The sequence below is a fragment of the Schistocerca gregaria genome, chromosome 3, assembly GCF_023897955.1.
Source record: "Schistocerca gregaria isolate iqSchGreg1 chromosome 3, iqSchGreg1.2, whole genome shotgun sequence".
NCBI classification, from domain to species: domain Eukaryota; kingdom Metazoa; phylum Arthropoda; class Insecta; order Orthoptera; family Acrididae; genus Schistocerca; species Schistocerca gregaria.
In genome coordinates, this window is record NC_064922.1 from 668,158,568 (window position 1) to 668,181,871 (window position 23,304).

A 23,304-nucleotide genomic window follows, 5' to 3' on the forward strand; every position below is an offset into this window, starting at 1 on the left:
CACATTTTGAAAAATTCAAATGGCTCTGAGCACTATGCTGTGATCATTAGTCCCCTAGAACTTAGAACTACTTAAACCTAACTAACCTAAGGACATCACACACATCCATGCCCGAGGCAGGATTCGAACCTGCGACCGTAGCAGTCGAACGGTTCCGGACTGCGCGCCTAGAACCGCGATACCACCGCGACCGGCGTAACACATTTTATTTCTCTGTGTGAGGGGAGATATATTGAAAGTCTAGCCACACCGTCTTGTTACACACTGTGTAGTAGCTGTTTATTCTAAGTGTAGTACAGGATTTTCCGAATTGTCTCTCTTGGCAGCGACAAATCATATGAAAGTTACTTTCTTTTACTAAAGTTTCACATACCAGTGCATGACGAGACAGACGTCCATAATGAATAACGACATTTTGACTTCTTGTGCAGTTCACGGGGATCTAAAATTTTTGAATGTACATAACACATCAGACTTAAGTTTTCTTCCCACAGGAGACAGAAAAGACGTGAATAGCCAATTGAGTTCCTGTCGTACTGGAGCAATTTCTTTTACTTTTCGTTAACGATAGTTACGACATATAACTGAAGCGAAACTAATTAAAATAATGCAAAAGCCGTTGTCAGTCATTTGCGAGGCGGTGATTGTTGATGTATACGAAAATCAAGACATCAGAAATTCTGATGGCTGAGAAGTGGTAGTGGTAAATTCACTTTTGTGCTTTCCATTGGGAAAGTCAGTTCCTTCTTCCAATGTGAAGATAAGACGGGAAAAAATGGTTCAAATGGCTCTGAGCACTATGGGACTTAACTTCTGAGGTCATCGGTCCCCTACAACTTAGAACTACTTAAACCTACCTAACCTAAGGACATCACACACATCCATGCCCGAGGCAGGATTCGAACCTGCGACCGCAGTGGTCGCACGGTTCCAGACTGTAGCGCCTAGAACCGCTCGGGATAATACGGAATGGCAGTCGATAAAGTTTCCTTCAGAGGATGAGTTTATTTACAGGGCTCAGTACAAAAATCTTGTGCGTACTTTGTTCGTATGCTTGGCAAACATTTCTTCTCAGTTTCGTGGACAGCTGTTCACGGGCTACTGACGACGGACCTCGTGGTGAAACACAGTTTTGTGTTAGACCAAATGAGCACTCACGCATTGTTTTGGTTTAATGGGATAACATACCGTTAGGAAGTTTTCACGATCCCGCGTCAAACAGACATATCGTCCACGACTTTTAAAATTTCTCGAGGTTACAGATGCCGCTAGGTATACAGAAAATTCCATGGTCACACAACACACTAATCCCATTTACCACTGCCATTTCTGCTGCTATCTACCACAGTCAGAGGTAGAGCCGAGGGTAGTACACGGAACTCTTATTCAGAAGAACGGGAGCTCTAAACCACGTCAGGCCAACCAGATTTGGGATTTTTCGTGCTTTCCTCGAATCGCTCGACGGAAATGCCGAGATGGTAGCTTTGAAAATTACACAACCGGTTTTCTTCCATTTTATTACGTAATTATAGCATGTGTTTGATCTCTAATGACCTCGCCGTTGACGGGGCGTTTAACTATGATATTTCTTCCTTCCTTCACCTCTCTCTCTCTCTCTCTCTCTCTCTGTCCCCCTCCCCTGCTCTCCCTCCTCCTCTCAGGTGACTAGGATAGCCATCATACTTCCCAATCTCTTTGGCAGTCAATGTAGTTGGGAATTTTCAGCCTACTTAAATTCACAGATACATAAAAAAGTGGGCATTCAAAGAACGTCACAGCCCATGCAATGAAAATAAAGTTGGCATGTGTTCCTTTCTCGACACTCAGTGTTCCTTGTGATTGGGTGTAGATGTTTCACGAACACTGAGGCCATTTGTGCGGTTAAAAACACGGTGTAGTTTCCCAATACATATGGAAAGATGGTCTGTAGACAAAAATTACTGTTGTACTCTGTTTTATTTGGCCAATGTTTCAGTCAATAATTAACGCCGAAGTGTTTTTATTGGAACGACCTACACAAACGGCCTGTGACTGTAACAGACGGTACAAGCACCCTCACTTGGAACTCGTTGATTCGTTGTTCTTTTTGACAATACATGGCTCATATCTAGAAGGAGAAATTGCCGCATTTGTTAGAGGACACTCCCTGAACAAAGACTTCACACATCCGCGAGGATATACAGTACATACAAATTTACGACTGTCTTCCGCTTGGTTTGCTATTAAAACATTGACGTATTCTGCGATTAACGTACAGCGAAGCTGCTTCACGAAGTCTTTATGCTGTGATAATTTTTGTACGAATTACTTTTGTTCTTTCTTCGACTGCTTGTTTGTGAACCACAGAATACCTCCGTTAATATTACGCTAAGTGAAAAATGGAACAGGATTTTATTCCTTTAACAATTATTCGTACAACGTTTCATTTTCCGTACTCAGCATAACCTCACCATCTCTACTCATACTTCGAGGCAACTAGGACTCTTATTTTTTTTTTTTTTTTTACACGCTTGTGATTCAGTATCCCGCACTCTTTGAAGTTCATGTGGTTAACCTTATTTAGGGACTTAATGGCTTAGATAAATTCTCCATACATTTAATGAAGACGGTGGCTCAGAGTTAACGTCAACGTAAACTTTCAACACATGGGAATTTCGTAAAAATTCAGCTATAATGAGACCGATCAGCTGTGCCTCGCGTTTGACCGTTTTCCTGGAATCAGCCCTGTTTCTCGTCAACACCTTCTCCTTTCCACGTGTCTCTCCCCCTTCATCCAGCTCTCCCCTTCTGCTTACGGGCTTCCGCTTCCCACAGTACTCTGTAACTTAAGCGAAGTAGAGTTAAGCGTTTGTGCCTACGTGGCGGACTAGGAGGAATAGTTCAAATGCAGCGATATAAACAATCGAAGTTATAAGATGTATTATACATGGGCTTTATCTAAAATGCATTCCTTCATAGCTACGAGCACTTCATTTTGAGAATAGTGCATGAAATACATTCTACTGGAAAATCTACGGCCAAAAATATGGTAAAAGTAGATATTTCGCAGTGCCGATGTCAAACAAGTCTCCACAGCCCTTAAGGTATGCACTTTAGAGCAGATGTATACTGATTTTTTTATTGTTTTAGTCCATACAACGACGTCTCAAAATATGGAAAGCAAAGAGCTTGCAGCAAAAGAGATTTTACTAGACCCTCAGCTTCAAATGGCCGTTATTAACATATCCCCAAAAATGAGAAAACTTGCTGAGGCACCCTATATAGCTACACGTGCAAGTCCTGTATGGACTCGCATGAATTTCTTTAGTTATTCCATATATTTCAAGAAACTCTGGACGGGAAATTAGGTTTTAACGTCTAGTCAGATGTAATGTCATTAGAAATAGACCACGGTCTGCGTTAGAGAGGGCTGGGGAGGGAGCTCCGCCATGTCCTTCCAGTCTAATGAAATGTAAGGTAATCAGAAACAAAGCACAGTCTCTAAGAGAGAGCGTTGGAGTAGAAACTCGCCGGTGTCAACACAGTCTAGCAAATAAAAAGCCATTAGAAAACGTGACTCCAGTCTGCCACGCAGAAATTTTGTAGGAAGAAGATCATTTAGAATACGACGAAGATAACGAAGACGTGAGTACGAGCGGATCAGAAGCGGAAGAGACAAAATATGTTTGACGCAACGTGATAGGATTATCCAATGTTTAGCTTGAGAGGACTTGTTGAGGTTCTGTTAAACACACCAGACGAGCAAGAGTACATGAAAGGGGATGAGTGCTTTTCAGGTGTTGGAAAATGGTCTAATGTGATCTGGTAGTGACACAGAAGAAATGGAAGAACAGCAAAGGGTTAAGACATAGAGACTGCAGAGATGATCTCTGGGATAACAGTTCGATGGAAATAACTACGTAATAAATGCGAGTTGGGAATTTCAGGTAACTTAATGGAGTCAAAGTAAACAAAAATTGTGTAGTGAGATATGAGAAAGATTAGATAAAGAAAAGTACTGAACACAGGTAAGAGAAACTGTAGACTATCCGTCTGTTAGATATAAACACCACCAGCGGATTGTAAAACTAGCATTGGAGAGGAGAATGGCAGAAGCAGAGAAGAGAAAGGAAAATCAGAAAGGGACGATGAGGGAGATGAAGCCTACTTTGGGCAACAAAGTTTCAGTACGATCACGGAAGAGTCGATATGTAAATAGGAAATCACTTTACGTATTTTGTGGACATTACTGTGTACAGAAAACTGTGCGTCACAACATCGTAGCACTTGAAACTCCACGAAGCCGCAAATAAGATGGAAATCATCGATTGTCAACATATTTGGAGAAAGAGACGAATAAGAAATGAACAGGGACAATACATCCAGTCATAGACCTGCTGTAAACAACTGCAATACTAACCTAAAGTAATTACATATAAAAGCAGAAAAAACGAGAGCCCAAAAAAAAAAGATTTTAACATGGAACAAGTCCATGTGTCATCAGAAGAAGTCAAGAAGATAGTGAAGGAGGAATTGAAAAGCAGTGAAACAGATCATTGGCTGTAGTTGGGCCGATGAAGACGCGCGTATTGGTTGAGGTGGTATTTAGGGAGCACTGAGCAAGAGGCCATTAAGGGTAAGGTATGATGAGGTAAGAAATCATTGTAGTAAAAGGAAGAACTATTCCAAATTTTCGTGTATGAGATGAGAACTGCTCTGCGCTTGTGTTTATGTTTCGGGTTATTGATTGCCACCATTTAGAAGAGCTACAGTATGAGAGATAAAAAAATTCATAAGATGAATGGACTTAATGGAGGAAAAACGGCGAATGAAGAGAACAGAAAATGGATAAAGTATGTAAGATGGCACCAGTAGATTTGCGTGACAGGTAATTATGACACAACAGGTAGTATCGATAGAGATCTCTGGTGTAACGGGTAACGTACGTGGACAAGAAGTGATCACGAGCAAAATTAACCACTAACTTACAACGCAAATGAGCTCCCAACCAATATAATACTGAGAAAACTTCTGTTAGGCAAATAACAAAGAAATACTTCCAAAACTATTTTGCTCTAGGATCGTGAGTACAAATTAACGACCACGAAGTAAATAAAATGTATATATCAATCTTGAAGAGGGTGAACATTCAACAGTGCATTATAGTAATAATGTGTAAAGGAATCGGCGCGAATTAAAATATAAAGATATTTGAAGGAACAGAAATCCATTTAAGAATTAACAGTAATATATTATAAAACTGGATAAAATAATCGAATTTAAGAAAGAGGAAATTTCAAACATTTTAGTATTCAAGGAAGGGCAATTAGAGCGGAAAATGTTTGTATTTTATGAAGACTGAATCAGTATTATACGAATTTGTGATATTAACTGTCTGGGGTCACACCAGTTACACACTTTGGTAGGAACCACTACAGAGCTGTAGATGGTAGACAGGACGAGAGAGTTGGAGCAAGTAAACGATGCTCTATGTTCCAGCTGTAGCCACATTCCCAGTTGAAAGAGAAACTCGCACAGCGTCTTGACCAGCTGAGGCGTGTGGCGTGGTTTAATCACGGACCACCCGACGTGCTATACTTCATTGTGGACAAAACAGTCATTTCCTGCCCGCTTCCTGTTGAAGGAGCTCTCCTCGTAAGCGGACGTCCTAATGGAATTCCGGTAAAGCTTCACCGCCTCTCTACGGCACTAATGCAAGACAAAGTGCTGTTACCCATGCAAAATGTCGTATGGGGGTCTGAGAATGAATCACTACATGTTACCCATGGGGAAGATGTACTGCGTTTTGATGCACAATGAACAACGAAATAATCGAAATCGTACTTACGATTCCCATGATGTTGTGCGCAAAGAACACTCACTTTTAACTCCACTGTAGGATCTAGTGGGTGGTCTGCTGGAGTGTAACATTTTTCGACCTTGGGGGGAGATCGTTGACCCCTTCTTGAGTGATTACTAACCACGGTGCACAATTTTGGGCGAGTGAAGAGACATTAATTACTCAAGTTTCATGCTATGTTATCCAGGCAAAAAGAGACATTATTTCGATTTTGCTTCTACACCTGTCCCTGAAAAATGACGTGAAAGCCGTCAAAATTTCTAAGATTTAAACCCTTCGTAAAACATATTATGGTCACCAGTATTGTGAACCCAGAACGTATGACTTCATATTTGTGCACTACAGACACAACAGGAAGAAACTGAAAGTTGAGAACAATCTTGCATTTCAAACTGTTCGGCTCCTAGTCATATTGTCAAAATGGCACAACAAACTATACTCGTTACCATCAACCATAAACATAAAAAACAATCTTATTCGTCTCGTACCTACGCAGTAAATGTGCCCATCCATGCGACGAACTTCTTTTGTGTCTCAAACCTATGAAAATAAACTGTATTCTTGTCTTTCGAGAACAATCTAATGTACTGTGTGTGCAACGTTTTTTCTAATAAGAGACTGACGTTTACTATTGGTATGAATTTTATTAACATATCTATAACATTTTGTTGTTTTAATTTGTTTAAAAATCATCTGGTATGGACAATACACGTATATTGTAATTCTGAAATCTTTCAGTGCTGTGTTAATATTTACTTGCTGTTTAACTACACCAATTGCATCACTGTATGCAGGTGTGTACACCATTTTTACGCACGGTGACACAAGTATGATTTCTGTATGAGATATTGACTTTTGCATTTTTTGTGAACTTAAGTATTACATTGCGTTGTGCCAAGTGCATTGCCCTAAATATCTTGAGTTTTACGCACGTATTCATAATAATGTACTTTGAAGCGTTTTACTCTGTTAGCCGTATCTCAAAGTATATACGTTTGCACAAGTGTAAGTTACTTAAATTAATGAAATTTTTTTAAAGTGGGGATAAATGATTAGTTGATTTTTGAAATATGAAAAAGCATCAGTGTGTCTAAGTCATCAGTAAATGAATGAGTTAGAACATCAGTAATACATTTATTTCATGGAGTCATCCAGGGCGAATCAGAGTCAAGCCAAGAGTAGAAACCAATGTTAATTTTAAAAGAAGAGTGAATGAGCTGTTAGATGGCTCACTAGATGCGTCTATGTCGAACCCTTTCGGTCATGGCGTCCTCTTATAAGGACATACTAAATAAATGCTGAGTATATTGTAATTCGTTAATTTTTACCATTTGTGATTGTTGTTATCATATTGTCACAAGCAGAGAATTTATTTGAGAACAATGTCGACATCTCCTGTCAATATGTGGTACCACAGAAGAAAATTGAATGTGCACAGTCACATGGACGCTTCACAGTAATCTTTGTACCTCCCACCAGCCGGTTAATACCTTCTGAGTTCAGGTAAATAAATTTATTTATGAGTAGAAAGGCGCATTTTTGAAGGTAAAAACTGTGGTGTCACCGCCAGACACCACACTTGCTAGGTGGTAGCCTTTAAATCGGCCGCGGTCCGTTAGTATACGTCGGACCCGTGTGTCGCCACTATCAGTGATTGCAGACCGAGCGCCGCCACACGGCAGGTCTAGAGAGACTTCCTAGCACTCGCCCAAGTTGTACAGCCGACTTTGCTAGCGATGGTTCCCTGCCTACTTACGTTCTCATTTGCCGAGAAGATAGTTTAGCATAGCCTTCAGCTACGTCATTCGCTACGACCTAGCAAGGCGCCATTACCAGTTACTATGGATATTGTGAATTATGTACCGTCAAGAGCGACGTTCATCATTAATGGATTAAAGCTAAGTATTCCACCAGCTACGTCCGTTATTTCTAAATTCTAATTTCCTTTTCCTGTTCCAGACCTCACGCCAGCCTGCGTGAGCTAAATCGCGTGCCTTTCGGCCTCCTCTAGTAACACGGTGTTGGCTCTCCTGCCAACCACAACAAAAACTAAAGGAGTCTTTCAGAACGAAAGGTAAGTGATATGTTTATAACATCATACATGTTTGTAGATGAGGACATTGTGATTGAAAGGTTGTAACAGCATAGAAATTTAGGACATTATTTAGCTGTCCTTTCTGTCATCTTACGGATATTTCACAATGCCCCGTAAGCAATATAGACGGCGGCCACTTACAGAAGAAGTTATAAAGCTGCTTAATTCATCTGAAACTGACGATCTATCCGATGATCTTGGCAAAAATTTTGAACAAGAGGACAATGACGGAGGTAGTGTTAGACGTTTTATGTCATACGGTATATTGTGAGTTGAGCTCCCTAAACGCAAAGCTCGCTAACTGCATGATAAGTGGCACTGAGAAAATCATGTAACACTTTCCCATCCAAACGACAATGCATTGGCAGCTAGAATGTTATTGTCGCTTACGAATATGTTACAGCGCAGCCAGCCTAAAGCTGAACAAGAAAAATATCCATTCTCCTCGTAGCAGAATGAGAGGTAGATTTTAATGTCCAGATTGGTAAGTCTGAAGTCTGTTCACGCGCTTTGCATCCGGGAACGGCAGGGCAACGGCTACGCCTAGTGGGCATTTAGCTGGCTTTGCACCAAAAGCATTTAGCTGTTGTTGAAACCGAACACGTTTTCGGCAGCCATTTTCGACGATGTATAGCAGGTTTTCAACCTGAAACATATTCGATCACTTAGGCGCTGAAAAAATCTGTGCGGCCGTGTGCCCACCTCAAAATTGACGTATTATGAATTCAGCCTCTCTTTCATCTGGGCTACTAAGATGTACTTTTTCTATGAGTTCTTCATTTTGAGGTAACATTTTTTATTATAGTCTCTGGAGATTCCCTTAGCACCAGAATTATGCGTTTCTAAAAATAAGACCGTTGATTTGCTTCACTTTAGAACAAGTTTGGCCAAAGTACTGACAAAAATAGATTAGCCATCTGGCAGGAAAAAGGGGCATCCACTAGTGAGAGTCTAAGCACTTCAAAACGAGCGAATGTGGAAGTTCTTCCAGAATCTGAAGTTCGTTTGGACAACGGTGGGCATTTTCCAGTGATCATTGACAAACACTTGACAGGTGCAATAAAGCGGGTTGCAAGGGAGAAACCAAACTTTCCTGTGTAAAATGTAACATTCACTTATGTCTGGATAGAAACTAATTGTTTCTTTGATTATCATTCTGCACAAGTGTAAAATACTAGTTTATGTATATAATCATTAAGTAAGCTTTGCGTAATTTATGTATTTTGGTGAAACAAAATTATATAAAATATTTTCACTTATCGACTTATACTGCTCCCACTTGAACACAATGTCCTCATTTGGGGAAGCATTGTATCCCCCCTTGGGGGCACCTCGGAAGATTTTGAACATCTGAAAAATGATAATTTAATTCGATGAAGTGGATAACACAGCCATGATTTTTTTTTCATTAAAAGGGTTAGTAAAATGTTCACACATTAGGCCAACAAGGGGAAGAGGGTGTAATAGCTTATCAGATTGGTAAGGGATATATTGACCTTGTGTACTCTTGGCCATATCCTATCTTTCTCCAAACTGTGCCACGTATGAGCAGACAGTCACAGTGCCACATTAGGTCAAATTTCTTTGATGCACTTATGCTGTAGCAGGTTCGGAGCCCATGTGCATAAATTTAAAAAGAGCAGAAACGTCGATGTTATGAAACGTTATTTCTTAAATTGCCCCGCACCTGATGTAAAATTCAAAATAAGAAGACGAATCAAATCGGAATAAATTAATTCCCAGTGAGAAATAAGATATGAATTGGTACCAACGACTGCTATTACTTGACAGTATACGTAACAATTTCTTGTATTGCTTTGCATGTACACCTAAATAAGAAGCCTATATGAAAGCGGCTTGCGACTGGCAGGTTCGGAGAAGAGCTCCCTCCCCTGGTGGTCAGACCTGACAATGCTTATAACTAAGGCGGCGTGTTACGGAATGCAATAAAAGTCACAAAGAAGAGTGTTTCTCCAGTCTTTACGGGGACGATGGTGACTGTTTTAGCGAGCTGCGTGGTCGCGGGGTACGTGCTGTTTCGGCTGAGTCCCGGAAGACCAGCTATTGTGGACTGTTCTGAATGCCATCAAAATTTGCCGAAATACAGAGGGTGTTGAGAGCACTTTTTGTAGAACTGAATGGGAACAACAGGTTTAGAGTAATTTTCAAGACTGTGAGACGCTGTCATCATGTTGCATTGCGAAGAATGGGAATGTTTAAGGAAACGAAATAAACAGCCACTACTGCTTAATCTAAGCAATTTACAAGTTTGTGTAAGAAGCACAGTTGTGCTTGCAGAAGTCCACCCTTAGTGGCTGGCGTGTGTACGTAGACACTGAGAGGAAGGGAACAGGGTACACTTTCGCAGTTACAAGTGTAACGTCGTTCGTAATTAGTTAGTCACCAGGAATGAAAGTAAGTGAAGTAGACGAGCGCCTTTTCAGACGACTTGCGTAGGCACTCAGAATATTAAATGTTCAGCCAAACAAAATAATGTAAGGTCAGAAAAACGAAGAGAAACGAGTGTTCTTTGTCGCAAGCAGTCTGCTGAAAGTCACTTCACACTGCAGCGTCTCTTCAGCCGGGCAGCACATCTTGTAGATTCCTCAGCCAGGCGCCACATTGGGCAAACTTCGCTTGGGCAGTGAGAGCCTCTCATCTGGCTAAATTAGACAAAGACGTAAGTTGTTAGTTCAGAGCAAATGACTGACTTTTGAAGCCACTTCTGTCGCCCCTTGCAGCTAGCGTATGGTCAGATCCATTCGAAACCGCAAGGCAAACAGAGGGGAAAGAGGAATCATTTTTAAGGATTTACACTAATTTGAATCTGCACATTGAAGACTCGCTTGGAGATAGAGGTTCGACACGCCTTTAGTCCGAAGTGTAGATGCACTTTCTACGTCTATACAGTAACCTTTCACAATCACGGTAAGAATTACGAGAATATAGTTGTGTATCAAGATATGCGTTCGTTTTAATCATATTCCAGGTCCCTTGTGCCAGTTTGACAAGGCATTAGGTTAGTTCTGTCGATGATTTTTAAACCGTTTCTTTTGTATTTTCATGGAATCAATTGAGCGAATTGAGATCCTGTTTTAATTTCGCAGATAAGGAATCCCTTTATCGTTGTTTCCATGGGCAGTGATTTCATTGTTAGATACACAGCCCCACTTTATTATCTCCATTTAAAGAATCGAATTTAAAACAGCCACAACCCACAGAGCGTAAAAATAATTTACAAACTGTAAAGCGGACTTAATTTCAATATTTTGTAGGTAAGAACCTAATTTAGTTTAATTAAAAGGATAACTCTTCTTTCTTTTAGTAATGCATGTTTCAGTTTTGGCTACGAAATGGTATGAAACATTTGGTAACATGATCGATTCATATTGCGTAATAGAAACAGTGCCGTGTGAGTATATACGTAAATAGCGGGAGGAGAAGCTATTCTTCCCTTGTAGACAAATACTTACCCTCAACGAACATCCAAAAGAAATTTGTGAGGTGGAAGTAGTGCAGTAGCAGCATCAGAATGACGCACGAAGAGGCATCTGTCTGCACGAGCACCTGGAAAAAGCGGCTCGTTTTAGACAAGGAAGAAAAAGGACACACTATTAAGTGAAACGTTTGATACATATGATTAACGCTAATTTACGTGGAACCAACAAATGACTTGATCCTTTGACTAAATGGCCCTTATGCAGATGGGAAAACACCACAAGTCATAAACACGAAATAAATGAGGAAATAACATAACATATCGTGTAGAGATCAATCTGTGTCTTCTGATACAGTTTTTATCCTCTAAGACTGCCTATAGTACCATGGAAGGTATTCTCTGATGTCTTTAAAGATGTCTTCCTGTCAGTGTTTTCCACATATTACGTTCCTCTCCGGTTCTGCACAGAACCTCCTCAGTCCTTGTGATTCCACCTACACTGCTGGCCATTAAAATTGCTACACCACGAAGATGACGTGCTACAGGCGCGACATTTAATCGACAGGAAGAAGATGCTGTGATATGCAAATGATTAGCTTTTCAGAGCAATCACACAAGGCTGGCGCCGGTGGTGACACCTATAACGTGCTGGCATGGAGAAAGTTTCCAACCTATTTCTCATACACAAACAGCAGTTGACCAGCATTGCCTGGTGAAACGTTGTTGTGATGCCTCGTGTAAGGAGGCGAAATGCGTACCATTACGTTTCCGACTTTGATGAAGGTCGGATTGTAGACTACCGCGATTGCGGTTTATCGTATCGTGACATTGCTGCTCTCGTTGGTCGAGATCCAATGACTGTTAGCAGATTATGGAAGTGGTGGGTTCAGGAGGGTAATACGGAACGCCGTGCTGGATCCCAACGGCCTCGTATCTCTAGCATTCGAGATGACAGGCATCTTATCCGCATGGCTGTAACGGACCGAGCAGCCACGCCTCGATCCCTGAGTCAACAGGTGGGGACGTTTTCAAGCCAACAACCATCTGCACGAACAGTTCGACGACGTTTGCAGCAGCATGGATTATCAGCTCGGAGACCATGGCTGCGGTTACCCTTGACGCTGCATCACAGACAGGAGCGCTTGCGATGATGTACTCAACGACGAACCTGGTTGCACGAAAGGCAAAACGTCATTTTTTCAGATGAATCCAGGTTCTGTTTACAGCATCATGATGGTCGCATCCGGGTTTGGCGACATCACTGTGTACGCAGAATGAAAGCGTGTATTCGTCATCGCCATACTGGCGTATCACCCGGCGTTATGGTATAGGGTGCCATTGGTTACACGTCTGGGTCACCTCTTGTTCGCATTGGCGTCACTTTGAACAGTGGACGTTACATTTCAGATGTGTTACGACCCGTGGCTCTACCCTCCATTCAATCCCTGCGAAACCCTACATTTCAGCAGGATAATGCACGACCGCAAGTTGCAGGTCCTGTGCAGGCATTTCTGGATACAGAAAATGTAGGACTGCTGCCCTGGGCAGGAAATTCTCCAGATCTCTCACCAACTGAAAACGTCTGGTCAATGGTGGCCGAGCAACTGGCTCGTCACAATACAGCAATCACTACTCTTGATGAACTGTGGTATCGTGTTGAAGCTGCAGGGGCAGTTGTACCAGTGCACGACATCAAAGCTCTGTTTGACTCAACGCCCAGGCGTATCAAGGCCGTTATTACGGCCAGGGGTGGTTGTTCTGGGTACTGATTTCTGAGGATCTATGCACCCAAATTGGGTGAAAATGTAATCACATGTCAATTATAGCGTAATATATTTGTCCAGTGAATATCCGTTTATCATCTGTATTTCTTCTTGGTATAGGAATTTTAATAGCCAGTCGTGTAAATTTCACCTTTCGTCAGTAGCACCACATCTTAAAGACTTAGATTCTCTTGTGATCCGATTTATCCACAGTCCATGTTTCACTACCATTCAATGCTGTGCTCAAAACTCACATTCCCAATTTTTTTCCTGAAATTAAGTCGTGTGTTTGGTACTAGTAGACTTCTGTTGACAAGGAATGTCGTTTTTGGCAGTGCTAGTCTTCGTTTTGTGTGACTTCGCACGCAGTGGTAGGGGGATGTGGGCTGCAGAGTCGTGGGCCAGTGACGTTGTGGAAAAGTTGGACAGGAGCAGAGATTAGTGGTCAAGTTCCCATAGTAAGCAGAAGTTTAACTTCACTTGTATTGCTGCAGACGTGCAAAGACTCATTATAAGTTAATAGAGCAGGAAACAGAGTCGATATATCACAGTGCTTCACAAGGATGAGTCAGGAACAAAACTGTCGTAGCGAGGTGTCACCTAGTGCAAGTGGGGCTGAATCGCCGTCGCCTGCCGTACTATGTTGTGGACCTCGAAGTACGGAACTGCTGGGGGAGAGGCTCAGAGGCTGTGCTCCATTGGGTCACACAGATCCTGCATGACTGCTATTTTCGTTTCACAGATAATTGCAATCCTATTACTAACGCAACGGCGATCGTGGTGTGGTACTCATACGAGTAACATAGTCGGCTTTTTATATCCATCTTGCTCTATCATGGGTTATTTTGCTGCCTAGATGGCAGAATTCCTTAACTCCGTGTGCTTCATGGTCCCCAATTCTCATGTTTTCTCATTGTTCTCATTTCTACTACTTGTCATTACTTTGGTCTTCCTTCAGTTGACCCTAAATCCATATTCTCTATTCATTAGACCGTTCATTCCGTTCAACAGATCCTTGTAATATTCTTTTTTTTTCAAACATTGCAATGGTATCAGTGAATCCTATCACTGATATCCAATCACCCTGAGATTTAATTACACTCTTGAACCTTTCTCTTATTTCCTTCGCTGCTTCCTCGATGTACAGATTGAAGAGTAGGGTCGAAAGGCTACTCTCGTGCCTTACAACCTTTTTAATCCGAGGGCTTCAATCTTGGTCTTCCAGCCTTAACGTTCCCTCTTGGTGCTTGTACATATTGTATATTACCCGTCTTTCCTTGTAGCTTACGCTTATTTATTTTAGAATTGCGAACATCTTGCATTAATTGACATTACCGAATGCTGTTTCCAGGTTGACAAATCCTGTGAGCGATGTGCGGGTTTTAATCTTTCTTCAGTGTTGCTTCCATTATCATCTACAGCATCAGAACTGCCTATCTAGTGCCTCTACCTTTCAGAATCCCAAACTGACCGTCATCTAACACATCCTCAGTCCCCTTTTCCATTCCTCTGTGCGTTATTCTTGTCAACATTTTCCATACAAGAGCTGTTAATCTGATTGTATGCTGATTCTCACCCTCGTCTGCCCTTGCTGCCTTCGGAATTGTGTGGAAGGAATTTTTGCGGAAGTCATAACACATATCCCCAGTCTCGTAAGTTCTACAGACCAACGTGAATAGTTGTTTTGTTGCCACTCCCCCCCCCCCCCCCCCCATGATTTTAGAACTTCCGATAGAATGTTATCGATCGCTTCTGCCTTATTCGATCTGAAGTCGTCCAAAGCCCTTACAGATTCAGACTATAATACTCTCTTCCCTGTTGACTCCTGTCCACTCTTACATCATCACACCTATTCTCCCCGTCGCAGACGCCTATAATGTACTCTGTTCACCTACCCGATCATTCTTTTGCATTTAACAGTGGAATTTCCTTACACTGGTAATAATACCGACCTTATATTTAATTTCATCCATGGTTATCTTGAATTTTCGGTATGTTGTGTCAGTCTTTCCCATAACAATTTATTTTCAGATCTCCGTACACTTTTCACGCAGCCGCTTCGCCTTAACTTCCTTGCTCCTCCTACTTCTTTCATTCCTAAATGACTTGTATTTTTCTATTCCTGAATTTCCTTCAAAATTTTTGTATTTCCTTCTTTCGTCTATCAACTGAAGTGTTTCCTCTGTTGTTGATGTTTTCTATACTTTCCTTGTACCTACGTTTTTCTTGCCAGTCTCTGCGATTGCCCTTTTTAGAGATGTCTATTTCTTTCCACCGGTCTTCCCAATGAGCTATTAATCATAGCATTATCTATAGCCTCAGATAACTTCAACGGTGTCTCTTTATTCCTTAGTACTTCCACTTCACACATCTTGGTGCATTGATTCTCCCTGGCTAGGCTCTTAAACTTCATCATTACTAAATCGCGATGTTTGTCTGGATATGCTCCTGGATATGTCATACAAGCCAATACCCAATTTCGGAATCTCTCCCTGACGTAATCTAATTGCAGTGTTTCCGATTCAAAGTATACCACCCCCCCCCCCCTCCTGATATACTTGAAAAGAGAATTAGGTGGTAATACATGAATGTTGCTGTATAACTCTGTTAGTCTTTCTGCTTTCTACGTCTTACTGCCGAGCTCATATTTTCCTGTAACTCTTTCTTCTACTCTTTCCCCTACAGAAGTTTTCCATTCTCCCATAACTCTTAGATCTTCATCTCCCCTTAGGTGCTGAATGACCTGTTCAATATCTGCACCTACTTTATCTATATCTTCATCTTCCACTTGCAACGTTCTCATGTGTACATGAAGGTCTGTTGTCGGCGCTGGTTTGATGTCAGTTCAGATGAGAAGAACCCTGTCACTGAACTGTTTAAAGCAACTCATTCGCTGCCCTATCTTCCTATTGATAACGAATCCGACCCCAATTATACCATTTTCTCTTCTTGTTGGTTTTATCCCACACCCTTGGGACCAGAAATCTTTGTCTTCTGCACTGAGTCCCACTGTATCTGTATTGAATCCTAGCATTTCCCTTTTCAGATTTTCTAACTTCCATGTCAAGTTCAAGTTTCTGACATTCCACGGCCCATCTTTCAGAGAATTAACGTTTCGTTGGTTGCTGAGTCCTTTTCTCAGGGTCACCTCTCCTGTGGTAGTTTACCATACAGGCTGGAAATGAGCAATTATCTGGTGAGAGTAATAGAAAGATCAACGTCGGATAACGCCATGAACAAGCTCCAGAAGCTCAGCGAGCATTTTTGACGCGGTGATTTGAGAAAAGATAAAGAGAAATAGACACATTTTGAGACCATAAACAATCCTAATTTCTCTGCAAAGCTATTAAATTACTACAACACAAAAGATAATGTAGAGAATATTATTAATTTGTTAAAATTTATTATATTCCATTTCTGTAGTTTCACAGGGTTTTACTGAGATGTCAAGTAGTTAGTGAATTGAATAGTGTCTATGTATGAGCCGGGATCGTCAGACACTGTTAATCACTACACGGACTACGTAGCATTCATTATTTTATTTGAAGTTGTAGAAAAGTTTGCTGCTGCAGAGCGTTTTGAAACACATGTTACAAATTTTGATTAAATAAGGATGAAATATTAATTAGTTTTCACACAATTACAGGAATTCTAAGTGAGAATAGCAGTTTATACACATGTTACTTCAGAAAATAATATACTTATCGCCCACGTATGACGGAAACAAACGTGTACATGGATAAAGTACAATTTGCTGTGGTCTTTGCAACCAAAAACTAACACTGATTAAGATTATTTTAAATTTGTAATTTTTTTCAAAATTAGTACAAAACGAAGATGTAAGATTAGGATTTAACATCATGTCAATAGGACTCATCAGTGATTGAGTAAAAACTTGTGAATTATTCAGGTAAATCCGCTACGTTAATCGCAGCATACAGTAGAGATGTGCAGTCCTCTAACTTGTTATTCGTTTATTACTCACACAAGGAGAGACTACAGAGCAAATCAGCAACTGAATAGCAGACTGTTAGCTCATAGAGCAGATACACTAATTACATATAACGCGCCCGTGGATTTTGTAGATCATGATCTATACGTGATGAAATCGCATATATTAAACTTTACCCAAATGATATTGGCTGTGAAAAATGTTTTAAAACTGCGAAATGATATATTTATGAGAAATTAAAGCTTTTCTGAAATGGGCTTATGTGAGTGAAGAGTGATATGAAATTCATTTCAGTGGCGGAAACGCTACAATGACCTCAAATTTAAACAAACAGGAAGCAGTAGGTAATGGTGAAAAGACATATGTCTGTACATGTGTTTGTTTTTATCTTCTTGTAATCGTCGGTAAATGAGCAATATGACGATAAATATTTATTTTGATCCTGTATGTACAGTAAATGTAACAGGCAAAAAAGAATACAAACGTCTCAAAAATGAGATCGACAGGAATTGCAAAATGGCTAAGCTGGGGTGGCTAGAGGACACATGTAAGGATGTAGAGGCTTATCTCACTCGGGGTAAGATAGATACTGCCTACAGGAAAATTAGAGACCTTTGGAAAAAAGAGAACCACTTGTGTGAATATCAAGAACTAAGATGGAAACGCAGTTTTAAGCAAAGAAGGGCAAGCAGAAAGGTGGAAAGAGTATATATAGGGTCTATACAAGGGCTATGTACTTGAGGACAACATTATGGAAATGGAAGATGATGCAGATGAAGATGAAATGGGAGATACGATACTGCGTGAAGAGATTGAAAGAGTACTGAAAGACCGAGTCAAAACAAGGCCCCGGGAGTAGACAATATACCATTAGAATTACTGAAAGCCTTGGGAGGGCCAATCCTGACAAAACTCTACCACCTGGTGAGCAAGATGTATGAAACAGGCGAAATACCCTCAGACTTCAAGAAGAATATAATAATTCCAATCTCAAAGAAAGCAGATGTTGACAGATGTGAAAATTACCGAACTATCAGTTTAATAAGTCACAGCTGCAAAATACTAACACGAATTCTTTACAAACGAATGGAAAAACTAGCAGATGCCGACCTCGGGGAAGAACAGTTTGGATTCCGTAGAAATATTGGAACGCGTGAGCCAATACTGACCTTAAGACTTATCTTATAAGAAAGATTAAGGAAAGGCAAACCTTCGATTGTAGCATTTCTAGACTTAGAGAAAGCTTTTGACAATGTTGACTGGAATAGCCTCTTTCCAATTCTAAAGGTGGCAGGGGTAAAATATAGGGAGCGAAAGGCTATTTATAATTTGTACAAAAACCAGATGGCAGTTATAAGAGTCAAGGGACATGAAAGGCAAACAGTGGTTGGGAAGCGAGTGAGACAGGGTTTTAGCCTCTGCCTGATGTTATTCAATCTGTGTATTGAGCAAGCAGTAAAGGAAACAAAGGAAAAATTCGGAGTAAGTATTAATATCCATGGAGAAGAAATAAAAACATTGAGGTTCGCCGATGACATTGTAATTCTGTCAGAGGCAGCAGAGGACTTGGAAGAGCAGTTGAACGAAATGGATAGTGTCTTGAAAGAAGGATGTAAGATGAACATCAACAAAAGGAAAACGAGGATAATGGAATGTAGTCGATTTATGTCGGGTGACGCTGAGGGAATTAGAGTAGTAAATGAGACACTTAAAGTAGTAAAGGAGTTTGCTATTTGGGGAGCAAAATAAGTGATGATGGTGGAAGCAGAGAAGATATAAAATGTAGACTGGAAATGGCAAGGAAAGCGTTTCTGAAGAAGAGAAATTTGTTAACATCGAGTATAGATTTAACTGTCAGGAAGTCATTTCTGAAAGTATTTGTATGGAGTGTAGCCATGTATGGAAGTGAAACATGGACGATAGATAGTTTGGACAAGAAGAGAATAGAAGCTTTCGAAATGTGGTGCTACAGAAGAATGCTGAAGATTAGATGGGTAGATCACATAACTAATGATGAAGTATTGATTAGAATTGGTTTGTGGCACAACTTGACAAAAAGAAGGGAGCAGTTAGTAGGACATGTTCTGAGGCATCAAGGGATCACAAATTTAGCACTGGAGGGCAGCGTGGAGGGTAAAAAGTCGTAGAGGGAGACCAAGAGATGAATACACTAAGCAGATTCAGAAGGATGTAGGTTGCAGTAAGTACTAGGAGATCAAGGAGCTTGCACAGAATATGGTAGCATGGAGAACTGCATCAAACCAGTCTCAGGACTTAAGACTACAACAACAACATCTACAGTTCTCTTTACAGACAACACTTTCATTTCTTACATGTTATTACTTAAATAAAATATGGTTTATATGACTGGATAACCTCAAAAGTATGTTTTACGAGGGACTGGTATTATGACCTTAAAATATTAGAGAGCACTGCAAGTAACATTCATGTCACAGACAATACCATAAAAAAATAAGGAATAAATATGAGAGTCGCAATTTTATTTTGTTAACGCCCAGGTTAGATAATTTTTCGTCTACCATAGCTTAGCATCTACATAAAACAACACTGAATGTTAAGGACTTACAGACAATGAGGAAAGAGGCGCTGGTCCTCCATTACCTAGTGTCGGCATTTCAGTTGTTATAAAGGAAGGGAAGAAGGAAACAGAGGTTTAGGCGTCTCCGGACTGTTCGCGATCTGTATCATAAAAAGTTCATGTCACCACAAACAAAATTAAACTGTTTGAAATGAGTTTAGTTGACGAATTGCTAGCCTTCGTTTCGTTACAAAGAAACAGTGTATCTATATATTTCTACATGTTTTCTGCAATGAGTAACACATACTTTAAAGTGCATCAAATAATGAGAATTAGTCAGTAGTGTAGGCCTTAGGAAGATCAAAGTACAGTACATGAAATCCCAAACAGCATCAATAGACTCTAACTTCAAACAATGCTAGGAACTTTTAGAAAACTTTCAAAAGTTGCTTACAGGAATAACCTCCACCTAGTCTGTTTTTCATGGACCCAAAAACCCAGAAAACTGTATATAATAGCACAGTGAACTCTAGAATACTTGCCAGATACTTTGAAGAACTACATAACTGTGACCCATAGAAAGAAAAATTTTATTTCGATATTGTAAATCCAACACCACTGGACTCAAAGCCGCCAACCATAGAAGAAATAAAAGAAATCATAAAAGACTTTAAAAATAAAAAAGCGTCTGGAGAGGTTAATATGGTTCCTGAACCATGGAAGTAATGTAGTGTCAACAAGATACTATGACTATCAGAAGTACTCATGAAATCTGGACAACACACAGTTTACCACCAGAATGTACTTATGCACCAATACATCCATTATGTAAAAAATGGAAGGAAACAGACCCTAGCAATTAAAGGGGAATCTCCTATAAGATCTTGTATATGGCATTTGTAAAAAAAGCAGAAAAAAAACTTGACAGACAACTGGGAGAGTGTTAGGAAGGGAAGGTCATGTGCAAAACAATAAACTTAATGAAGATCATGGAAATGAGGAAAATCAGAAACTTGGAATATGTAATTACTTTTGTAGATTTAAAAAAAAGCCTATGATTCAATTGACAGAAATACACTGCTTGATATCTTAAAAGAATTGGGACTTGATACTAAGACAACTGAAATAATTAAAGCAACTTTGACAAATACAAAATCGAAAGTAAAATTTAGGGAAGAGCTTTCAAAATTATTTGAAATTAAGTCTGGTGTCCGACAGGGAGATAGTTTGTCATCTCTGCTCTTCAATTGTGTGTTAGACAAGGTAGTTCGAGAATGAAGAAAGGGATTCAACTAGGAAGAAATCCAAACAAGGTCACGGTCGACTGTTTAGCCTTCGCAGATGACATGGCATTGATTACAGATTCGATAGATAATGTCCAAGAACAAATAAGAGAACTGAAAAAACAAGCAGTCAAAGTAGGACTACAATTGTCCTTTGAAAAAACGAAGTTCATGACTAAAATCTGTGATTCTTCTCAAAATATTGCAGTTGACAACAATTCAATATACAAAACAGATTCCATTAAATACCTAGGAGAGTGGATTACACACAATGGAAAAGGAAAGACAGCTATAGAAACTAGAGTGCACAAAATGGAAAGAGTGATTCATATGACCATAAACGTTTATAACAAAAACATCTTGTCCTGGAACACGAAATTAAGACACGGCTAAACATTGGCTAGACCTGAAGCTCTGTATGCAGCAGAAACACTTAAACTAACAAGAAATGGATATCTTGAGAAACCAGAAAACGTAGAAAGAAGAATGTGAAGGAAAATACTGGGCGCTAAAAGAAAAGATAATGATGAATACATGTTAAGACCAAACAGAGAGCTATTCTTGGAAACTTAAAAACTAAATGATATAGTGAGGAAGAGAAGACTACAGTTTTTAGGACATATATTCAGAATGGATAAAAACAGACTATGCAAGCAGAAATTGTCGTTACTCAATAGCTAAAAATCCAAGCCCTCATAATTCACAGAGACTGAAACGGACATTGTAAACGCTGGAATTACAACAGACACAATAGAAAACAAGACACATTTCAGGAAGGCAATTCAAAAGGCAGAATTTCAGGAAAGAAAGAAAATAACTTGATGAAAGTGGACTAAAGAAAAATGGGAACATCACTGTAAAAGGATGAAGGAAATTTGGAAACTAAGGGAATCCAAACAATGAAAAATAGCCAGTTGATTCATCATACCTTCCAAATGGGTTTTTCGAAAGAAGAAGGTGATGTGTAATCAGTAGTGTCATACGGTGCATCTTTGTAATAGAATTATTTTACTAGAATTCCGTATCGTGACCTTTGTACTTGTAATAAATACGATTATGATATTCAAAGTTAACAAAATTTATTTATTTCATGCTTTGTTATTTAACGCCTTTAGAACTGAAATTTATTCTCACAGTACTGATCCACGTAAAAAGAAGTAGCAACACATCGCAGTCTGCATCCTGTAGATAGATAATGCAATCGATAGTAGGGCCGATTTTTCTTTGAAACGTAGATTTTCATGCAAAATAAATAAATAAATAAATAAAATATCTGAAACAGTTCGACACTGGTTGTCTCCCTGGTGTAAGAGCTTTGTAGAAATTCACTGTTATTTTGCTAATTTCTGTAATTCCGTTTCAAGCAGTATACAGCTTTTCGTGAAACACTTGTTTTGAAGCTCCTGTTTTACAGATTTGCCAAATATTCTACTGCTCTGAAATCAGAGTAACAGAGAGAATGTGTCAGGTGCTGATAGAAATGAATAAACGACGTTTCTTGGGACCCGTCTATTTCGTGATCACACAGCATAATTTTGAGATAAATATGCAAGATGGTACACAAACGGCAAACTGGATAGTAGTTGTTTCAGGAGCAAAAAACGTAAAACTTTAGTGGAAGACGCTGTATTACATATACTAATTAAATTAATAGTCTGTAAACAATGTGTTATTAGTACTGTACTTCGGTGTTACAAATTAAATTACGTCCTCTAAATTAATGAAACACATCACATATGCATACAAAGCGTGGGACATAGGAGTGTGAGAGAGGGGAGCGAGTAGAGGGTGGACAAGAACCACGACATTATTAAATACACAGTGAAATTAGACATGTACTACCAGGAAAGCAACAGTAACACGCAGTGAATTCATGACACCATACAAATTTCAACAAGAAAGAAAGCGCTGGAGTTGAGAGAGAAGACTGAAATACAACTAATATAAAGTGAAAAAAGGTAGCCACATATGAAAATTGGTAAGGGTTGGATGTGAACGTTACAGAATTGGCGTGTGCAGTAGTTTGCTACAGAGACAGAGTAATATACGTTTGTAGGACTGTTATGAGCTGCTGGCGCACAATGAAACAGACTGGAAATAAAAGAAGACGACAGGAACAAAGGATATTCTCTGAATGCAACTATAATTAAATTACTGCTTGCTGAAATTTGTGAAGAGGTGATCATCACACATGAATGGAATTGCGTGCTCAATGAGTTTGCATTGACAGAATGAAATGAACAGAGCTGTGCCATAGTATCAGAAGCTTAAAATCAATATTTGTTGTTGACTCAACATGTTTAACTTTTTGATGTAGTCAGTTTTGAATCATGACGCAGTATTTTGCTTTTTCAATGGTCTCAATGCGTCAAACGTTTTGGGGCTGCCCTAAAT

At 39.8% G+C, this 23,304-nt stretch overlaps 1 protein-coding gene across 2 annotated transcripts in view; it reads right to left on the minus strand.

The window, feature by feature from the left end:
• The window catches only part of LOC126354714 (diuretic hormone receptor-like), a 1,166,839-nt gene that overhangs the window by 183,697 nt on the left and 959,838 nt on the right, over positions 1 to 23,304 (minus strand). For both annotated transcript variants that reach the window (XM_050004564.1, XM_050004563.1), the window contains exon 8: positions 11,408 to 11,501. In XM_050004564.1, the coding sequence (XP_049860521.1) occupies positions 11,408 to 11,501 (94 nt within the window). The remainder of the gene's footprint in view (positions 1 to 11,407; positions 11,502 to 23,304) is intronic.